Below are 18578 nucleotides of genomic sequence, written 5' to 3' on the forward strand. Positions count from 1 at the left end.
TATGAAAAAATATATATAAAAAAGGTATTTTTTCGCGTGATGGGGATTAGGAATAAATGTTGAACAATAAATTATTTTCATCTCCCTTGAATATGTAGAAATGTTTTCCGTTATATTTTTTTATTTTCAGAAAGGGAGAGTTGGGCGGAGTGGGCGGATATCTAGCATTTATTTTTATCAGTCGCAACATCTATGGGGTTTGAATTAAGGGGTGAAAAGTGGAATGTATACCCAAAAAACACCCTCAAATTATATTATAATGCACCACATGCCCATACAAATATTTTTTCACCAATATTTTTTTCACATTGTTTAAATTTATAGATATATCTATAAACAAATATTACAAAATATCATTTAGAATATTAAAAGTGTTGTAAGATAAATAAAGTAGTAGTAGTAGTAGGTACAGAAAAATACACATAAATTTGAATCGTATACGAAAGGTTAAGAGAGGCATTTTGTCGGTCGGTCGGGAGGGAGGGGTCGAAGTGTTTTTCCCTTTTTTTGTGGGTGAAGAGGGGGGGGGGGGTGTTGGGCTGTCCCTCAGGTAAATAAGCTACCCTAACCCCAAGTATTTCCTATAGGAAGCCAGTGCGCTTGTGTGGTGCAGGGGCAGAAGTCCATGACCGCGAAGTTCTAGGCCGGAGTGCCTAGGCCTCAGACGAACATCGATCGATACAGACTCAAACAAGTGCACATACTACACACACAGATACAATGGAAATATATGTATATAAAAATATACATATATGTATGTATGTATGTATAAAAATACACATATATCGAAATATATGTATAAAACATCAAATAATACAATAGCAACTTTGAGGATTCGTATTCAATTATGCAAATTGTTTTAGAACAACTTTTTTCTATCTTGCACTTATTGGTATTCTACTGGGTAGGTTTCGAATGTATTCAAAATAGTACACATATGTACATTGAAATTGTATTTGTGAACAATAATTTTAAATCTAATATATAATTTAGAGACTTTGTAAGTATGTAAATATATATTTTTGGTTCGTATCATCGAAAACAAATCGGTTTTTATGACAATTCGATATATGTATATTTTTTTCGATTCAAATAAATTCGCTTCCGGCCCCTGGGGGGCGCCGGGGGCATGAGCGCCGGGGGCATGGGCGCCGGGGGGGTCCCCGGATTCTGGTATAATTTATAATACATCTAATATATAATTTCGAAAGAGGCTTTGTATCTTTGATTGGGAACTTCGTAAACAAAACAGTTTCTATGATGATTCGATATATATTTTTTTCGATTCAAATAAATAAAAATAAAAACAAATGAATATTTACTATTGATATGCCATGTTTAAGCTGTCTATACCGATAGTAAATGTAATGTAAACACAACGAACAGACAATTTAATTAAAACCCAATTCAATTTTATACGTATTTATAGTATGGGGAAACTGCATATGAAAAATTCAATGAACTCAATTTTACATGAACTGTGGGAAATGCACTGCATGTTTTGTAGGACTTCCCTAATAACGTATCAATGCACTTGTGTCGATGCAGGCGCCGCTATTTAGGTCGTACTCTCCTACATACATAGGGGTCGCATCCCCAATATATGCACGTAAGTATGTACATATGTACATATTGTGCACACCTCACATGTATGCACAACATTATATAATATGTTGGACCAATTTAAAACGGTTATTGTGCAATGAGACGAAGCATGCGGGGTATGTAATACCGAATACATACATATGTATGTATGTATGTGAAATATACAAAATACGGTTATTGTATGTAGTAGGATTTATGGGATTCAGGTGCAGCAGCGATCAGCGAATGACTAAAATGACTATCCCATGTGAAAATGATGTTAGGGAAACACGTTATTAGTAGAGTCGGTGTATGATTGTAGCCAGAGGTGTCCAAGTCAGGTTTCGCGATCGCATATCGGTGCATGCGGTAGGGGTGGGTGGGAGATGCAAGCCTCCCTATCCCGTTCGTCCTTTGCGCTTCCCCTTCCGCCAATCATGGCGACGGTTGCCATGACGACCGCCAACACCCTACCCTTCCTCGCCCCGACGCAAGGGGCGGAAATTAAAAATGCTTTTCCGTTTTAGGTGGCGGTCGTTTTCCTTTTGCGAATTGGTGTTTGCATTGACATCTGCGGTGAAATCTACTGTTTAAGCGGGGATGAGATAAAAATAAATAAAACCGGTATGAAAACTGATCACGGTAAGTAATACGAATCAAAGTAAGTAATACGTACATAGAATCTTGCTAATTTGACTCATGTCTACCGTTCAATGTTATTTACATATGTACATATGCACATACATATGATACTCTATAATTACTAAATTAAACCGGCCATTTATTGATAAAAAAAAACTAACGATTTGCCTATTTCAATGTTCCACAAAATGATGGATGGATAAAGAATTTATGTATTCATTCAATAAAGGCTATGTATTGATTCAATAATTTGTGCAGCACTTAAAAAAAATAATAATAATGAATGGGTACTAATTTGAATCGTACAATTTTCACCGGCGAAAAAGCATCACAATGGTCCCATATTGATTTTATTATACGAGTGCACACACGAACGTGTACGGAATAGACATTTTTCGTGTATCGTAGACAAAAATGGTATCAAAGTTTTTCCCTCCAGCAGCATGCACAGAATACACCCACACACGTCGGCCAAATTACTCTGTTTTCGGGGGTATCGGGAAGTGGGATAAAAAGGACCCTCCCATGCCCCCTCCCACCCATCCAGCCGTTCCTTCGGGAGCCGTCTGGCTTCCCCTACTTCCATCGCTCACCCTCCGTTTCACTAGTCGGGAAAAACTGGGGTAGACATTGTATTTTCCTTTTCTACTGTGCACTGTCGCCCTCGCCTTTCCGAATAATGCAATGAAAACACACGCCGCGCGGAAACGTAGCGTTCGATAATACGCCACAAACAGTGGAAAAATTCCCTCAGAATGAGGTATATTAATTTAACCAGAAATACATATATATAATTGAATACAGTAAACGGAAAAGAAACCGTTGAAAATGCTCTAATTAATTCGGCAAAAAATTTCTATAGATATTCGGATAAGTATTGTTACATAAATCTGCACGCTTGATTATTTAATGGTCACACAAGATTCGGGAAATTTAATCTTACGTCATCATTTAGCCTCTAATTCGTCTCTGCTTTGCGCAACTCTCATCCCGCACATTTTGCTAATTTCATCCTTGCGGCATTCTCTTGGGTACCATTCCAGCACTACTTTTGTCCACTTATATCATTGCCATTTCAATCTATTCACTCTCTCCACTATTTCAAGTACCCTTTGTCATACTTCTCACCCGTGTATTCCGTTTCCTATCTCTCCTCGTTATACCGAGCATACAGAATTCCATACTTCTTTGAGTGCATTGGACTTTGTGTAGCATTTTGGCGTTCATTGTCCAAGATTCACAGTCGAACGTCATCACTGGTCGAAGATAGAATGGAGAAAATACGATTTGTAACTAGTAAAAAGTACCGAATTTCTTCAAGATATTTTACTATAAAATTATATTATTTCCGATTTTTTTTTATTTTTATTAATCCAAAATACCCTTTTGATTGAAATTCTAACGAATATCGGTTCATTAATCTCATCGAACAAAGGACACGTATTTTTCCTTTCCATTTGTACACAATATAAAGCTTGCCCGCCTTTCATTGGAATTTAAATAAAGAATAAAATAAAATTCTAAATGTTTATAAATTTATATAAATATTATGTAAATAAATAATTTAAAAATATACGAATAAAATATTTATATAAATATTTACAAAATTTATTGCTTAAAAATGAAAAAAAAACTAAAATTTCAAAATTAAAATCTTAAAAAGTATGGTTTGAAAATATAAGTCACCAACTATTGAAAATTCACACTAATTCAAAAAATATAATTCACAAACTAAAAATATAATTTTAGCTTTTCTGAAACATTTTTACGCGCCGAATAAGAAACTTGCATAAATTGATAGGTTGTATTTTAATAAATTAATAGGTTGTATAACAATGGATAGGCTGTATTTTAACCTTTAACCAACGCACGCACGTCATTTGAATACTTAAAAAAATTCTACGACATTTCCACCAAAAGAAAATAAAAAAAATTCGACGAAATTTCCGCCCAGTTATTTTTTCCACGTGTAAATAAAGGGATTTTTTTTTCAATGTCAATGTCCTGTGCTATCTACCTAAACCGTAAACAAGTTACATAGCCATCTTAACAAATTTAAATTTACTTTCCACGTGTACATATATATGCATACGTAATACGAAATATCACATCGCGAATAACACTATGCCACATTACATATAATATACACATATCCATGGCTGCATTATGCAGCATGAGGTCACGTGGCAGTTGCAAGTACCAGTCTGGCAGAATCCTAGAAAACTGGCGACCCAGTCTAGACCGCGTAGCACTGTATAAGTGCACACGGCATAAGCACCTATCCAAAGTAAGCACAAGCATAAAAATATACGTACATATGTATAGGTATGTATGTATGTAGGTACAGCTTTCTCCCACACCATCCCACCACCTAGGCACCGTGAAGCGTCTACGCCGGAATCTACGACTGCCGTAGTAGTCTACGCTGTCTGGCTCGAATGAGCCCCCCAACCCCACCCTACCATTGAACCCCATAAGCCCCCTCCCACACACCCTTAAAACGGGTGCACCCCGTCTGGCATCCGTCCCTATCTGGCTCAGGGGCGCACCAGAAAGGGGATGAGTGGTGCATTTGACTTGTGCATAATGAATATAGGCACACAGTCTGGGTCGATGCGACGCACAATTAGGCGGTCTACACACACCTCCACACATACATGTAGGTTCTTTCATGAAGAGAGCTTTTTGTGCTTTAACGTGTGTGCATCTCGTCTCGTCTCGTCTGCGAATTCTGAAGAATACGCCGAGAGGTGTCCTCTTTTGTTCCGTTCACTGAGCTTTGTGGGGAAGCTTTTTGATGTGTCGTAGTAAATAGGTATCGCATGTTAATCTTTGCCGGTGCAGGAGAAAAAAGAAACACTTAAAATATTGCCACTCGACGATACGTGGAAAATTTCGTACAAAATTTAAAATGACTCGTGTAAGATTTACGTGAACTTGTTTTTTCACTCGTGTACCCGCGGGTGAACGTCCAAATACAGCAAAAATAAAAACAAGTAACGTAAGCGTTTGAGCAAATTCAGCTTTTGACAGAAATCTTACAATGTGCGTTAAGTATTTTTTTTATTATTATCAAAAGCGCGCATTTCATTCAGCGGTTAAAATTCATTCAATGATTAAATAATTATATATTTGATGTATAAATTTTTATTCAAAATCGTCACTAAATGTCATGTTGAAATCATTAGTTGTTGATATTTCACACATTTGCATTGGAAGATCCATCTTGCATTATAGAGAGTACATAATGCGTCTTGAAAAAAATTTACGAGGGCTTTTAATTAATAAATTAAAAAAGCATTTACATAAAATGCATCTACAGAATGCATATAGCACATGAGCAGAAGAAATCTTATCGATTGTGAAATGATACGAGCCTCGCAATCAATTGAAGAAGATCAAAAATGTTGATCGTCAACAGGTAAAAAATAATAATATCGAGCAAATTGACCATTTGTAGGTTATGAAATTTTGCAAATACATATCTTGACTTTTTAGTGACAGAGAATGACATTGAAAGAAGAACCGTCATGTTGTGATACGAAACAGACAATATGAAGGAAATTTTGAAAAACTGGAGAATAGCGAGATCAAAAAATATTGTTTTTAAAAGACATTAAAAATATGACATCTGAGACAAATGCTTCGAGTACCATGAAATTTCCAAAAAACAAACGTATCCACATTGAAAGACATACTTCATACATAATACAATAAAACTTCTATATTCTAATATGACAATATTAATTTGGAATAACTTGATGCTTGTCTATAAAGCAAACACACAATTTTAAATTTGAATAATTAAAATGTTTTTGTACATATACATAGGTACATACAACTATGTATGCATAAATATGTATGTACATACATATACAGCGTAATGCATACAGTAGAGAGGTCGTGGGTTCAAGTCCCGGCTAAATACGCTGCTGGCGAGATCTTGTGGTTATTAAAACACAGATCGACCGTATCCTGTTAGAATTTTCCGATTTTCTTAGCTTCATTGTTGTGACGGATCCAATAAATCGGCATCCTCCCTCTCAGTTTCTCACATATCCGAGTTATTATGAGGTAGCATCTCGAATTTGTTGAATCTTAAAAACGCTACCTTAATGTATTTCTCGCAAATTTGGTGTGAGAAATACATGATATTTTTGTTGATTGTCCATAGATATCTCTATTGTTTTCTATGAACCGTTGTGTTTGAAAAATTGTAAGTACTTACAATGTACAAAAATAATCTAACCATTTGGGTCGCTTTGGGGTAATGCCTGTCATAGCACATATGTACATATGTATGTGTGAAATAAAAATAATTAAAATGTATTAGAGTAAAAAGAAAAAGAAAATTCCGATCACTTGTTTAAATTATATACATAATACGTATCGACAATTGAACTAACCAAGATATGATCTAACGTGCTCGCAATGCGAAAAGCACCCACAAAGTAGCAGCACCACCATCGAAATTAAAACTAGCGTGAAAGCAAATTACCCAACAACAATTCAAAAATTACCTACGGCGAAACGATTGTTAAAAAACAGACGGGAGGAAAAAACGGTCTGAAAAATCGTCACGCGATAATGCAACGCAGACGGTCGCGAAAAGTGCAGCGCGACGGTATCTCGCGCCGCATCGGGGGTGCAGTAAAGTGCAGGGGCGTACGGGGTAAATACACGCGGCGGCTGTTTCAGGAAGTTGCGTGCGCGGCGCAGACAGGGTGGCTCGTCGGATGGGGGGGCGGCATGGGGCGGAACGCGCAGTGGGTTAGTGAGAGTGAAACTCCCCGGCGCTCCCCGGTCCTCCCCCTGGCCGTCGCCTACAATGGGTTAGCCGGTGCACCCTCCACGCCTCCATGACGCGGTGAAGGTTAGTGCACCGGGCCACGCCTAGTCGGTGTACATGCCGACATACTATCGTAGCATCACAGACATCTAAACACACAATTTATGAATATACATATGTACATATGCATATATGTACGTGTCTGCTGAAACATATCGGAGGTTTAACGGCTTGTTAGTGAGCTGATATAATGGATAGGATCGGTGTGGCGAGTTGGGTCATTTATGTATACATACATATATGCACTTCCATATTTTGGCACTTTCATACATGGAAAATATTTTCGGTAGACAGTCTTTCCTAGAGGATACGATGTTTGTGGTAGCTAGCGATGCTAGGACAGATCATGCGAACGAAAAATCTCGCAACTTCGTTTCTGAGAATTTTTCAAATTAAACATACATATACAGGATGGCTCACAAGAAACGGGAGTTTTTGTAATAAATAGTACACAACGTTTAGAGAGGGAGGTTGAACCTGTAATGATGGTTGTTAGACTCTTATGCCATTTAGTCGTCTTGCCAGTAATTATGAATACAATCAGAACATCGAAGACAACAGGGAAAATACATATATGGTTCCAGCAAGACTGCCCATACAGCCAGAGCTTTACTGGCTGGAGTTCAAGCGTTGTTACCTAATCTGTTAATTTCACGATTTGAGGATGTCCCCTGGCCTGCCCTGTCCTACTTGATCTAATCTTTGTGATTTTTATTTATGGGGCTTATCTTAAAGCACACGTGTACGAAGTAAAGCCACGCACACTGGAAGAACTGAAGACCGTAAGGGCGAAAACACACAGCGCGGGATGTGATATGTGGGTGGAACGTCGACAAGTTCTCCTACATTTCTTAAAACCGTTATCGATCACACTCATGCAAGAATAAATAAAAGGATACAATTTTACCGAACACACCCAGGGGGTCTTTTTTTTGGACGCTCGTACTGGGCATCCCATGAATTTATTCAAAGCCTAACAATTTTTTTTCGCACGTTTAAAAGTAACTAAAAAATACCACGTACCACGTCCCACCGTGTGTGTTTTCGCCCCAATACAAAATTAAATCAAATAAAATCAAACACTGGAAACAATTTTATTCCACGTCAAATACATATTAAACCAAATAATCACTTTCTATTCCCTCTTAGAAGACTCACATTAAATATACCCTTCATTTCGTCGCAGGCTATTAAAATGTTCGTTGAACCGACTACTCTCAAAATCGATTTGTTTAGACAATAATTCAACAATGTAGCTGTATTCTATATATTTTTTGAATAATATATTATATTAACGATCAATGTATTCCAATCTTGTTTTAATAAAAATTCTGAAAACGTTACAAAAGGTGCAAATGTGCACAGATGATACAGATCAAATTGAATTTCGACTGTAAAACAAACAAATCGAAAATGAATCAACTATCGAATATAAATATTTTAACGGCAGACAATGTATCCGAACACGCACATGTGTATGTCCATATGCATGTACATATGTAGATACATGGTAAAAATTTGAATATAATTTTTTATGCACACATATTAGTATGTATATACTCGTATGTATGTAGTATTATATGTATGAATGGGGTGAATACATTTCCGCTGAAAAGCTTCACTATTGCTTCTATTTCCGGTCTCGTTGTATCCGCTTTTCATTTGTTACGAATTCATACCGTGTTTTCGACGAATTTATTTTATAAATAGAATTGCACCAACATCATCACTACACGCTTTTTTTTATAAAATACACAAAAAACAACTCAAACACTTACGAATTTGGATTTAGAGACGAAAGACATTTAAGCACGTAGAAGTTTGCTTACCTGAAACAAAAACAGAAAAAAACCCATTAATTAAACTAAAAATCACATTCACATCGTAAATAGTAAGTACATACATATGTACTCTCAATAATCATGGGGATCGATCGACACGTGACCGTTGGCAATTCACCCCGAATTGTTGGCATACGATTTTATTGACGTTCGTGGTGTAAACGACATGTCCCACAGCTGATGACTCACGGGATGCATGAGTGGGTGGGTTGGTGGGTGGGTGGGAGGGTGGGTAGGTGGGTGAAGGAACGGGAAACTCGCGTCTCGGGGGTGCACCGCTGACGCATTCGGTGCAACCCCCATGCACCATGGGGATGCATGTTGAATCAATACTGATTTTAAGCGTACAGTTCAAATCAACACTCTCGATTTTCTTCGAGTCAAGGCCGTGCCCGAAGGGAGTGTGATGACTTCAATGCAGTCAACATATATTTAAGTTTATCATCAAATTACTATATGTAAAATATTATAACATATGTATGTATGTCTAACTTTTTGAACGTGTTCGTATGTATGTACATATGTATGGACATACAGATCTATGGTCATTGACTGTTTTATAATACTATTAAACTATTTCTACGGTTATAAATTCACATTGCCGATGATCAAGATTAGCAATTTAAAGACAAAATTAATATATTTATTTACATTGAATCTAACATGATCAAACTTCAAGTGATTTTTAATGTATGTACGTAACAACAATAGATGAAGTTTTGTGATCATGGAAAAATTCAACCATGACATTTTGACTGATTTAGCATTAAAAAAACCGAAAACAGTATTAAAAGCTATATATATACATATTTATTTATTTAATATATATACATATTTATTTATTTAATATATATACATATTTATTTATTTATTTAACGTTTTTGACCATTATGACATTACAGGAAGAACCTAATGCGCCACAATGGTCTACATACTAAAATAATAATATAAGATAAGAGAGGAGAAAACAAAAATAAAAAATTAGTAGATACAACAAAAAGCAAAAGCAAAAAAAATTAAGATACAAAAAATTAAAAAAAAAAGAAAAGTAAAAAAAATAGTACAGCATTTAACACAATCATAAAAAACTTTATAGTAATTAAAATTTAAAATAAGAAAAAATACAAATAAGGGAATGTCTTGCACCTGCAGCCTGTTCCGATAAATAAGAACAAGCTACAAATACAAAACATCCCAGCGAGGCCCAAATGGAAGAGAGTAGATTAAGATTCCACTCATACATCACATTCAAATATATCTGTGACTGTATTAGACTAAAATATTTGCTTTTTACTAAAATATTTGCTTTTGTTTCATTTACAGTAGACATTTAACAGGATTTAACTTTTGTGAGGGATTTTTTATTAAATCTTATAATTAAACCGAACAAATATCAATACTGAATCAAATAAAAAACATTGCAATCTCACGAATCTGAATATAATTAGTGTAAAATAAAATAATTAATATCACTCCAAAGTATACTTCCAATTATTGAAACAATACTGATTTGTATTATACTAATGTAAAAGTACATTATATGTGCTTTTACTGGCGTTTTGGGGAATTCATATTCCGAATAGTAATAAATCATTTACTTTATATGTATATTTATACATACTAATATTGTGTCTTCTTCTTCTACCCGCAACAAAAGTTTTGCTTTATCTTCTTCAGTGTATAAATGTTACATAAGAAAATAAATTTGATGATGTTAGACCAACTTTTGCAGTTTGTCCAAATACAACTTCATACACAAGGGACCGTTTGATTCCTGAATGCAATGCTCTATTTTTACAAGCTTTTTATTAGCTTCTTCACTAATTGGACAGTTCTTTGTTCTTTCTTCCAATTTATCTAGTATCCAAATTGACTGCATGTTTTCAATGTCATGAATTGTGTAATATGCTTTCTACGTGAAATTATATGAAAGTATAATTTCACTGGGGTATGTCTGTATATACATATGCACATAATAATTTTAGATGACAGAGAGGTTGTTATGATGTCAACCGATGTTCTAACAAAAATAATAAATAAACTACAGAAAATAAAGAAAAATCCTTAAAATAATTCCAAAATGTAATATGTACTTATTGTAATATATAACCTAAAATAGTATTCAATTAATATGATTTATATCCAACACACCAACACAATGCACAGAAAAGTATGTATAAATATACATATTTCATTTGATATGATAAAATAAGTATGCGTGCCCTTTGCTATTCTTTTGATCCCTCCTTCTTGTGCATCCACGAGAGGGGTGCATGAGTCATCCCGAAACTTGGGAGAGGGTGAGTGCATGTCGTGTTGGTTCGATACGACACGAAATGCACTTGCACCCACCATATTCTACAGCTCTATTTATATGTAAATAGAGGCTCACCATTAATATCGTCATACACACACATACACAACTCAATAACGAATGATTGATGATGACCGAGCAACATTTTCACAAAATATGTACATATATCATATCATATCATATAGATAGAAGACATATTTGCTTTAAGCTATGTATTATATGTAGTAACGCGAGAATATCTTGGACGGGAGATTGCCTTGTGAAAATATAGTATTACAGATGTACATCGCTAGAGGTGGTAGACCTCACTTTAGAAGCGCGCCCTTCAAGTGCCCTCCGTTCTATTCTAGGCATTGCACTTTTTACTATCTCGTAAAGCTTTCGTTGTAGCGTAGGAGTGTTCGGAGCTTTCGAAATCGAATCTCGACTACGTGTTTCTTCGGTTAAATTGAGCGTTAACTTTCGCACGAAGAGATCGTTTGGGGCGTTCTGTTAAAAAAAAAGTAATCCGGTGAAATATGTAATAAACGAGCCTATTGGTAATAAACGAGATTCGACTGTGTAATGATGTATGTATGATAATATTATAATTGTTGCCGGTCTACAATGGCGGTGATCTCGGGACCTTGACCCGCAGTTGCTTCTCCTCAGGGTCCGCGTAACTCGAAAACACGCAACTTCAGTACATTGACATTGAATTTTTCATTGGCAACACGTTTTGCCAACCGTCGACTTGCGAGCCGAATCCTAAGTATACTCGCGCTTGCGGTACTGGCTTAACTTAAAATATTAAAATTTTGATGTTTATGTCATGTTTAAGAACTTAAGCCTCTTTATTTTTTAGCAAAATTTAAATTGTATGTGTTATATATGTATTCTACATAAAACCAGACAATAAAACGACATGAAGATATTTAAATGCATTTTTTAAGAAAATAAAAACCACGGAAACATGATCAGTGAGTGATCAGTTCTGAATTCAAATCGGCCAAAATATCGAGGTCAAATTTTAGCATGATTACAAATCTACTGATACTACTGGCACATATGTATTAAAATTTTCATATCCAAGAAAATTTGATTTATTTATTTCAATCAATCATGTCACTCGTCTTAACAGATTGCTCCAAAGCGACGAGCATGGTATACAAATTAAGAATTATTAATTTATATATACACCCACATATTTACATTAAACACGAATCAATGGTCAAACATTGTACATAAGTATTGTAATTGTTATACATCGTTTAAATATTTAACATCGAGCCAAAGAAACCCAGCGATCAGCAAAATTCGAGATGCTGAAAAACTCGAAATTTTTCGAGAAAATGGGTAAAGGCTGCCAATTTGTTGGATATATTGACAATCTCAGATGAATTAACAAAATCTTATAGGAAATGATGGGATTGAACCCGTGACCACTTTGTTCGAAAGATTTATGAACTAACCACTAGTCTATGCTTCTGGAAATTGAAAATTACAAAAAAAAATGGTAAATTAAATTGCAAATTAATTCCTTAAAATACCGATGTAATATATGTACATCAGTGGCGGGCGGTGACTTTTCAAACAAGGGATGCTGTCCCTTGTTTGAAAAAAAAAACCGACCAATTTATTTTTTTAAATTTAATTTTATTCTTCGTTCCTTTTTACAAAATTCATCGATAACCGCATCATAGAATTTTTTATTGTTTTTTAAATTTGACATTATTTTCTTTTCGATTGCAATTAAAGCAAGACCAGAGAGTCTTTCTTCACTTTGACTACTTCTGGTGAACGTTTTAATTCTTTTCATAGTCGAAAATGATCGTTCAGCCGATGCGCTCGTGGAAGGTATCGTACAAATTAATTGTATTAAACTAAATACTTGTTCCAAAACGTCTATTAGATCATCTTTCACAATTAATTCCTTTACGTCATTTATAGATTTCAAATGAAAATCTTGCGTTGAGTACATGTAAATTAATTCGCTTTTTAATTTCATAAAATCAAAGTATTTTCCATAAGTTAGGTGGAGTGATTTAAATAGGAAATCTGGAAAATTATTTTCATATTCTTTAAATTTTTTGACGTTAAAAAATTCGAGAAATTTTAAATTTTCGATATCTCGAAATCGATTGGTTGTATTTACTGAAAGAGTTTCTAAAATTTCAGAATAGTGAAGTTTATACGTTGTTTTCACATCTTCTTCACATTCAGCATATTTTCTTTTTCTATTAAAATTTTTAGTTATTACTTTGTTCCACAATGAATCAAAATCGTCTTTTTTGTTATCTAAATATTTTACAAATTTTTTAATTTCACTTACGCAATACGATATGTCAAAGGTTTTTTTTTGTAAAATTTCAAATAAAAAATCTGCCGAATTAAATATTGCAGAAAATAAATGCAAATTGAAATTGAATTCAAACTCTTTTAAATAACGATGAAGGACTTCAGCATTTATGACAGCATCAGTATCCCATTCGTCTTCGTCATTAATTATTTGATTAAATATTTCCATTAATTCTGTTTGATATTCTAATATCATATTTAAAATTTTGCTATTGTAGTTCCATCGTGTAGGGGCAGCAGTGGGAAATCGTTTTTTTATTTGACAATCGAGAAGGGAAATTCTTCTTGAAGACTTACAAAAAAAAGTTGAAAATGACAACATACGGCTGAAAAAACGTTTGCATCCGGATATATGTTTAACAGATTGCGACAAAACTAAATTCAATCTGTGAGCGTAACAATGGACAAATAAAGAATTAGGACAAATATCTCGAATTTTTCGTTGCACTCCATTATGCTCCCCGGACATTACAGCCGCTCCATCGTACGTTTGTGCAATTAATTTGTCCAAACAACCAAATTCTTCCAAGGATGAATTTGTTGATGTTGATGAATGTGCTGAAAAAGAGCATTAGCTGTTCTATTGGGACTAACATCGACAAATCCAACAAATCTCTCCTGAATTTCATTATTTTCATCTACATATCTAAAAATAGTAGATAGCTGAGCTTTGCGACTGATATCTGTAGATTCGTCCACAATTATGGAAACAAATTTTGATGCACGTATTTCAGTTTTAATCTCATCTAGCAAGACTTTTGATATTGCGGATACCAAGTCATTTTGTATATGGTTCGATAGTCCAGTAAACACCGTAGAGTTATCTAAATGAGTTTTCAATTTTATGTCTGATTCACTCAACAGATACAGCAATTCAATATAATTCCCTCTATTTTCCGATTCCTGGTGCTCAAAATGTCCTCGTAAAGGTTGTTCTTGTTTTGCTAAAAAATAGATCGCGCTTATTAATTTCGACAAAATGTATCTATTTGCAGTAACTTCTTTGTTGTGCATTTCAATATTTGCTTTAAATTGAGCACTTAAAAAATTTTCTATACGAGGTCCCTTTCCAAATTTTTTAAATTGAGCAGCAGAACATATGTGAGCTTGAGAACATTCATGTCTCTTGCGCGATTTACTTAAATTGTTTAGGTCAGAAAATCCAAATTTACTCCAGACATTCACTTCTTGAGAAAATAAAATACATGGCCAACAGAATAATTTCGTTAAGTGAGCACATCCACAAATCCATGAAATTTTTTCGTATGTTTCTGTGTTAAAATACCTTTTAAATGTTTTTGTTTTAGACTGAATATTTAATATTGGTGTGGGTTTGGGGCTCTTAACAATAATCTCCTTTTCATTAAATGGGAGAGAAGCAAATCTTCTTTTCAGCACATTTTCAATTAAACAATTGCAATTATTATTGATCTCGACGACAAGTCCACTCTCATTGTTATTTTCGATATCCATATTAAAGGCAATAATGAAAACTCGTAAGTAGTGGAACAGTAAACTAAAATAAAGTTAGACGAAACTAATTAAAATGAAAACTTAATTCAAAAGTAAAAAATAACCAACTTACAGTATAAATGATTAACTTCGTCTAAAGAAATGAATCGGCTAGCTTTTTGATAAATAACTTGGGGCGTAGCGTGCGGAAATATCGATCAACAGCGGCTTCCAAGTGAAACTCAATAGATAAGCAAACAGAGAAACCGAATCCACCGTAGAGGTTAAACAAGTGTCAACGCGTCCGCGCGAATATGACAGCCTCATAGTGCGCATGCGCAAATGGGATCGGTCGCGACTCCGAATCCATGACGCGCGCGCACTTCACTCAGCGTCTACTCGCCAGCGTCACTCGCCTGTGGCCGGCCTATGCGAATGCGGCCTATGCGAATCCTTAATAAAAATTATCAAAAGATCCTATATAATGCATCATGTAACAAAAAACACGTGATATGTGAAATATATATCATATACTACATCATAATCACGTACATCACTAAGAATACATCGAAGCGAAATTCAAATATTTATTAAAAATACTCTTGGCTTTTTAAAGTTATAGGGGATGCGCCGCATCCACCGCATCCATGGACCGCACGCCACTGATGTACATATGTATAAATAGTAAAACAGAAGTATTAAAATAAAAAATAAATCTAAATAGATTTTAAATTTATTTTCCTGTTTATTGAAGATTTTATACCATTAGATTTCATATCGTTTTTAATTTCATACATATTTATATATGTACACATACTCTGTATCTAAAAAAAAACACTAAAATGCTTTGTTATATCATGAAAAAAGCGTAAGTTCATAATTACAAAATATAATAATTTGTTTATAATGTATTAATGTCTAATTAAAATGACCCTATTATAACACGTATCACGTCAATTAATCTAACTCAGTGTATTTAAAAATAAATATCAATTATTTATAAAACAGGTAAAGGCACCTTTATACCAGCACAGCAAACTGTACGTAAACAGCAGCATGAAAAATATCCTTTAGTACATCCTATATGGACACATTCATATGTTTCGTAAGGTGTACGTGTCGTATCCATAACAGCAGCAACAGACACGATCTATGTATGCATATTATACGGCAGTACAGGTCACCGAATCGTATCAAACAGAACCGGATTTCCTTGCCTATTGTAGTAATATTCACGCACGAAACAAGCAAAAAATTGCGGTGCTGTATAGTATGAATAAAAGTAGTCTTTTCCGTGCAGTGTTGTGCCGAGCTATTGACGTATTAAGTAAACGGACCTTTATCCATATTTAATTGAGTAATATAAAAATAGCATTCCAAATTAGAATAGAAAACGTTTTCTCAGTTCAACGTACATATTTTTGGACAAAAAACTAATTTATACCTTAACTTAACAATGTAGGCGAGCAACTGTTAAGCCCGATGAAAAAATATACACAGTATGAAATTCCTTAGATCAATTCAGAGATTACATAATTAGCACCCCTGTAGTTCAACGATGCAAAGGGTGAATTTAAATCTGATTTTCGCAACGGGTTTCGATAGCACGCTTCGATACAAATCCCAGTGACAAGTTCCACTAATACATACATATGTATATGTATGTAAATGCGAGTATTGATAAAATGCCGCGTGCAAAATCAGCAAAAATAAATTTAAAGAATTTGAACCAAAGCGTAAATACGTCTAATTTAAATAAGAACATTCGAGAAGAAGACCAAAAATAGACAAAACGAAGGGCGAAAGCTCCCTAAAACCGTCCCAAGTCACCAGAGTTCACACCACGGTTCGGTAGGTGATGGGCGGGGAGGTGGGAGATTCTCCCTCCCCCTAATCTAGGAGGTTGATCCGATAGGAGAACTTGCGAGGCAAACACGACTCCGGTTAAGGAGCAATGTGGGGTCAAAAAACCCAACGTGACCGAGCCTGACTTTTGCCAAGGGTATTTTGCGCCAAGTTCACGCTAGTCAACGCCCAAAAAAAGTTTTTTTTTATCATAGAAACCGCTCGCTATTGGAACTATTCAAAAATATGTGTATGCACTTGACGGAGAATAATCGCGGGAGAATTTTAAAAGGCGATCACTCACACCTTCCTTTTTCACCTGAGGTTAAATGTACATATGTGCATAGATATGTATATATTATAGTTGAAGTGTATCTTCCAGTTGAAATATAGTTTGACTAATTGGAATATATTCCGTCTAACCCATATAAGTTGATTCATATTGATAATTGCATCCCAACTGGTCAAAATATATTACAACTGAAAATACAGCTCAAATTTAAGTTGGTACCACGTAAGATGGAGAGGTGAGTGAGGTTTTCGTGAAAATGTCACTTGACTAGTAAAATCAATTGGATATGCAAATTTTTGTTTTGAACACATTCTTAGAGTTATCGTTATACGGTTCTCGTTACCTTTATTCACAATACCTAGAAAATATTATTGAATTCTAAAGCGTTAATAAAAACTTCAGAGCTGTCGAAACTCATCTGTTATATTACAACTGATGCACACTGTTGAAAGTGTATTTGCGCTTGTAGAGATATAATTTACTAGTTGAATTGTATTCGAATAGGAATGACCTAAAACGCCAGTTGGAATATATTACAATCATCTTGGTAAGCTTTTTCTAAAAATTCTAAGGGGTGAATGTCATCTTCCTGAAGTTCTGTGTAATCTTAAACTTAGAGTACCTGAGAAACTGAGAGAATCTCGCTCCAGAACTCTATTCCTGCCTATTCGGGCCAGAACTAATGTGCTTGATGACTCACCCCTTTCAAGAGCCATTCGACTATTTAACCTGCTTTCTGGGAGCCTTGATGTTTTTACTTCATCATACAGTTCTGTCAGGCAGCATATTTTAAATGACTTCTAGCTACATACATATTTACACATGTTGTTTTCATTTTGTAATTTTATTATTTAGCATAATGTGTATGTATGTTGGTTTTATCTTTATTTATATATGTATGCTATTTTTTATTTTTATATATATATGAGTAATTTATCTTTATTTATGTGTATTTATGTGTTTATGTGTATATGCATGTATAATCGTGTCTGGTTGCGGTCTGTCAGGTTGAAGAACTTTGAAACTCCTTCTGGCGAGGACTTATGGGTGAGAGTTGATTTTGTATTTGCGAGAGTTTTTATTTGTGTTGTTTACATTCCGCCCGCTGCGAAAGACGATGTATATGAGTTATTGTTTGCAAATATGATGAATGTACGTGATTTCATAAATGAACGTGACATATTATTAATAATGGGTGATTTTAATATGCCTAGTGCCAATATTCATGTCCGCAATAAATTTAATTTTGTTATTTCCTATTGCGACCTAGTACAGGTTGGTTCACCCATTAGTCCAAGTAAGCTTGATATTATGTTGGTGAATGAATCCAATGTGTCAGCAACGATGATCCTATGCCCAAAAGGAACTGCGATCATCCCTGAGGACCTATATCATGATGCATTACAAATTGAGCTTCTGTTT

At 34.8% G+C, this 18578-nt stretch overlaps 2 protein-coding genes across 2 annotated transcripts in view; both read right to left on the reverse strand.

Annotated features, from left to right (window-relative positions):
* Positions 1-18578, reverse strand: part of Eip75B (Ecdysone-induced protein 75B) — a 191427-nt gene that overhangs the window by 140485 nt on the left and 32364 nt on the right. The window lies entirely within an intron of this gene.
* Positions 12877-15344, reverse strand: LOC143920765 (zinc finger MYM-type protein 1-like). Its single transcript, XM_077443714.1, has 2 exons — positions 15153-15344; positions 12877-15083 (listed from the first exon to the last, which is right to left on the reverse strand). Exon 2 carries the CDS (start codon positions 15038-15040, stop codon positions 14066-14068), a length of 975 nt encoding a protein of 324 aa, XP_077299840.1. The 5' UTR covers positions 15041-15083; positions 15153-15344; the 3' UTR covers positions 12877-14065.

The sequence above is a fragment of the Arctopsyche grandis genome, chromosome 13 (assembly GCF_051622035.1).
Source record: "Arctopsyche grandis isolate Sample6627 chromosome 13, ASM5162203v2, whole genome shotgun sequence".
NCBI classification, from domain to species: domain Eukaryota; kingdom Metazoa; phylum Arthropoda; class Insecta; order Trichoptera; family Hydropsychidae; genus Arctopsyche; species Arctopsyche grandis.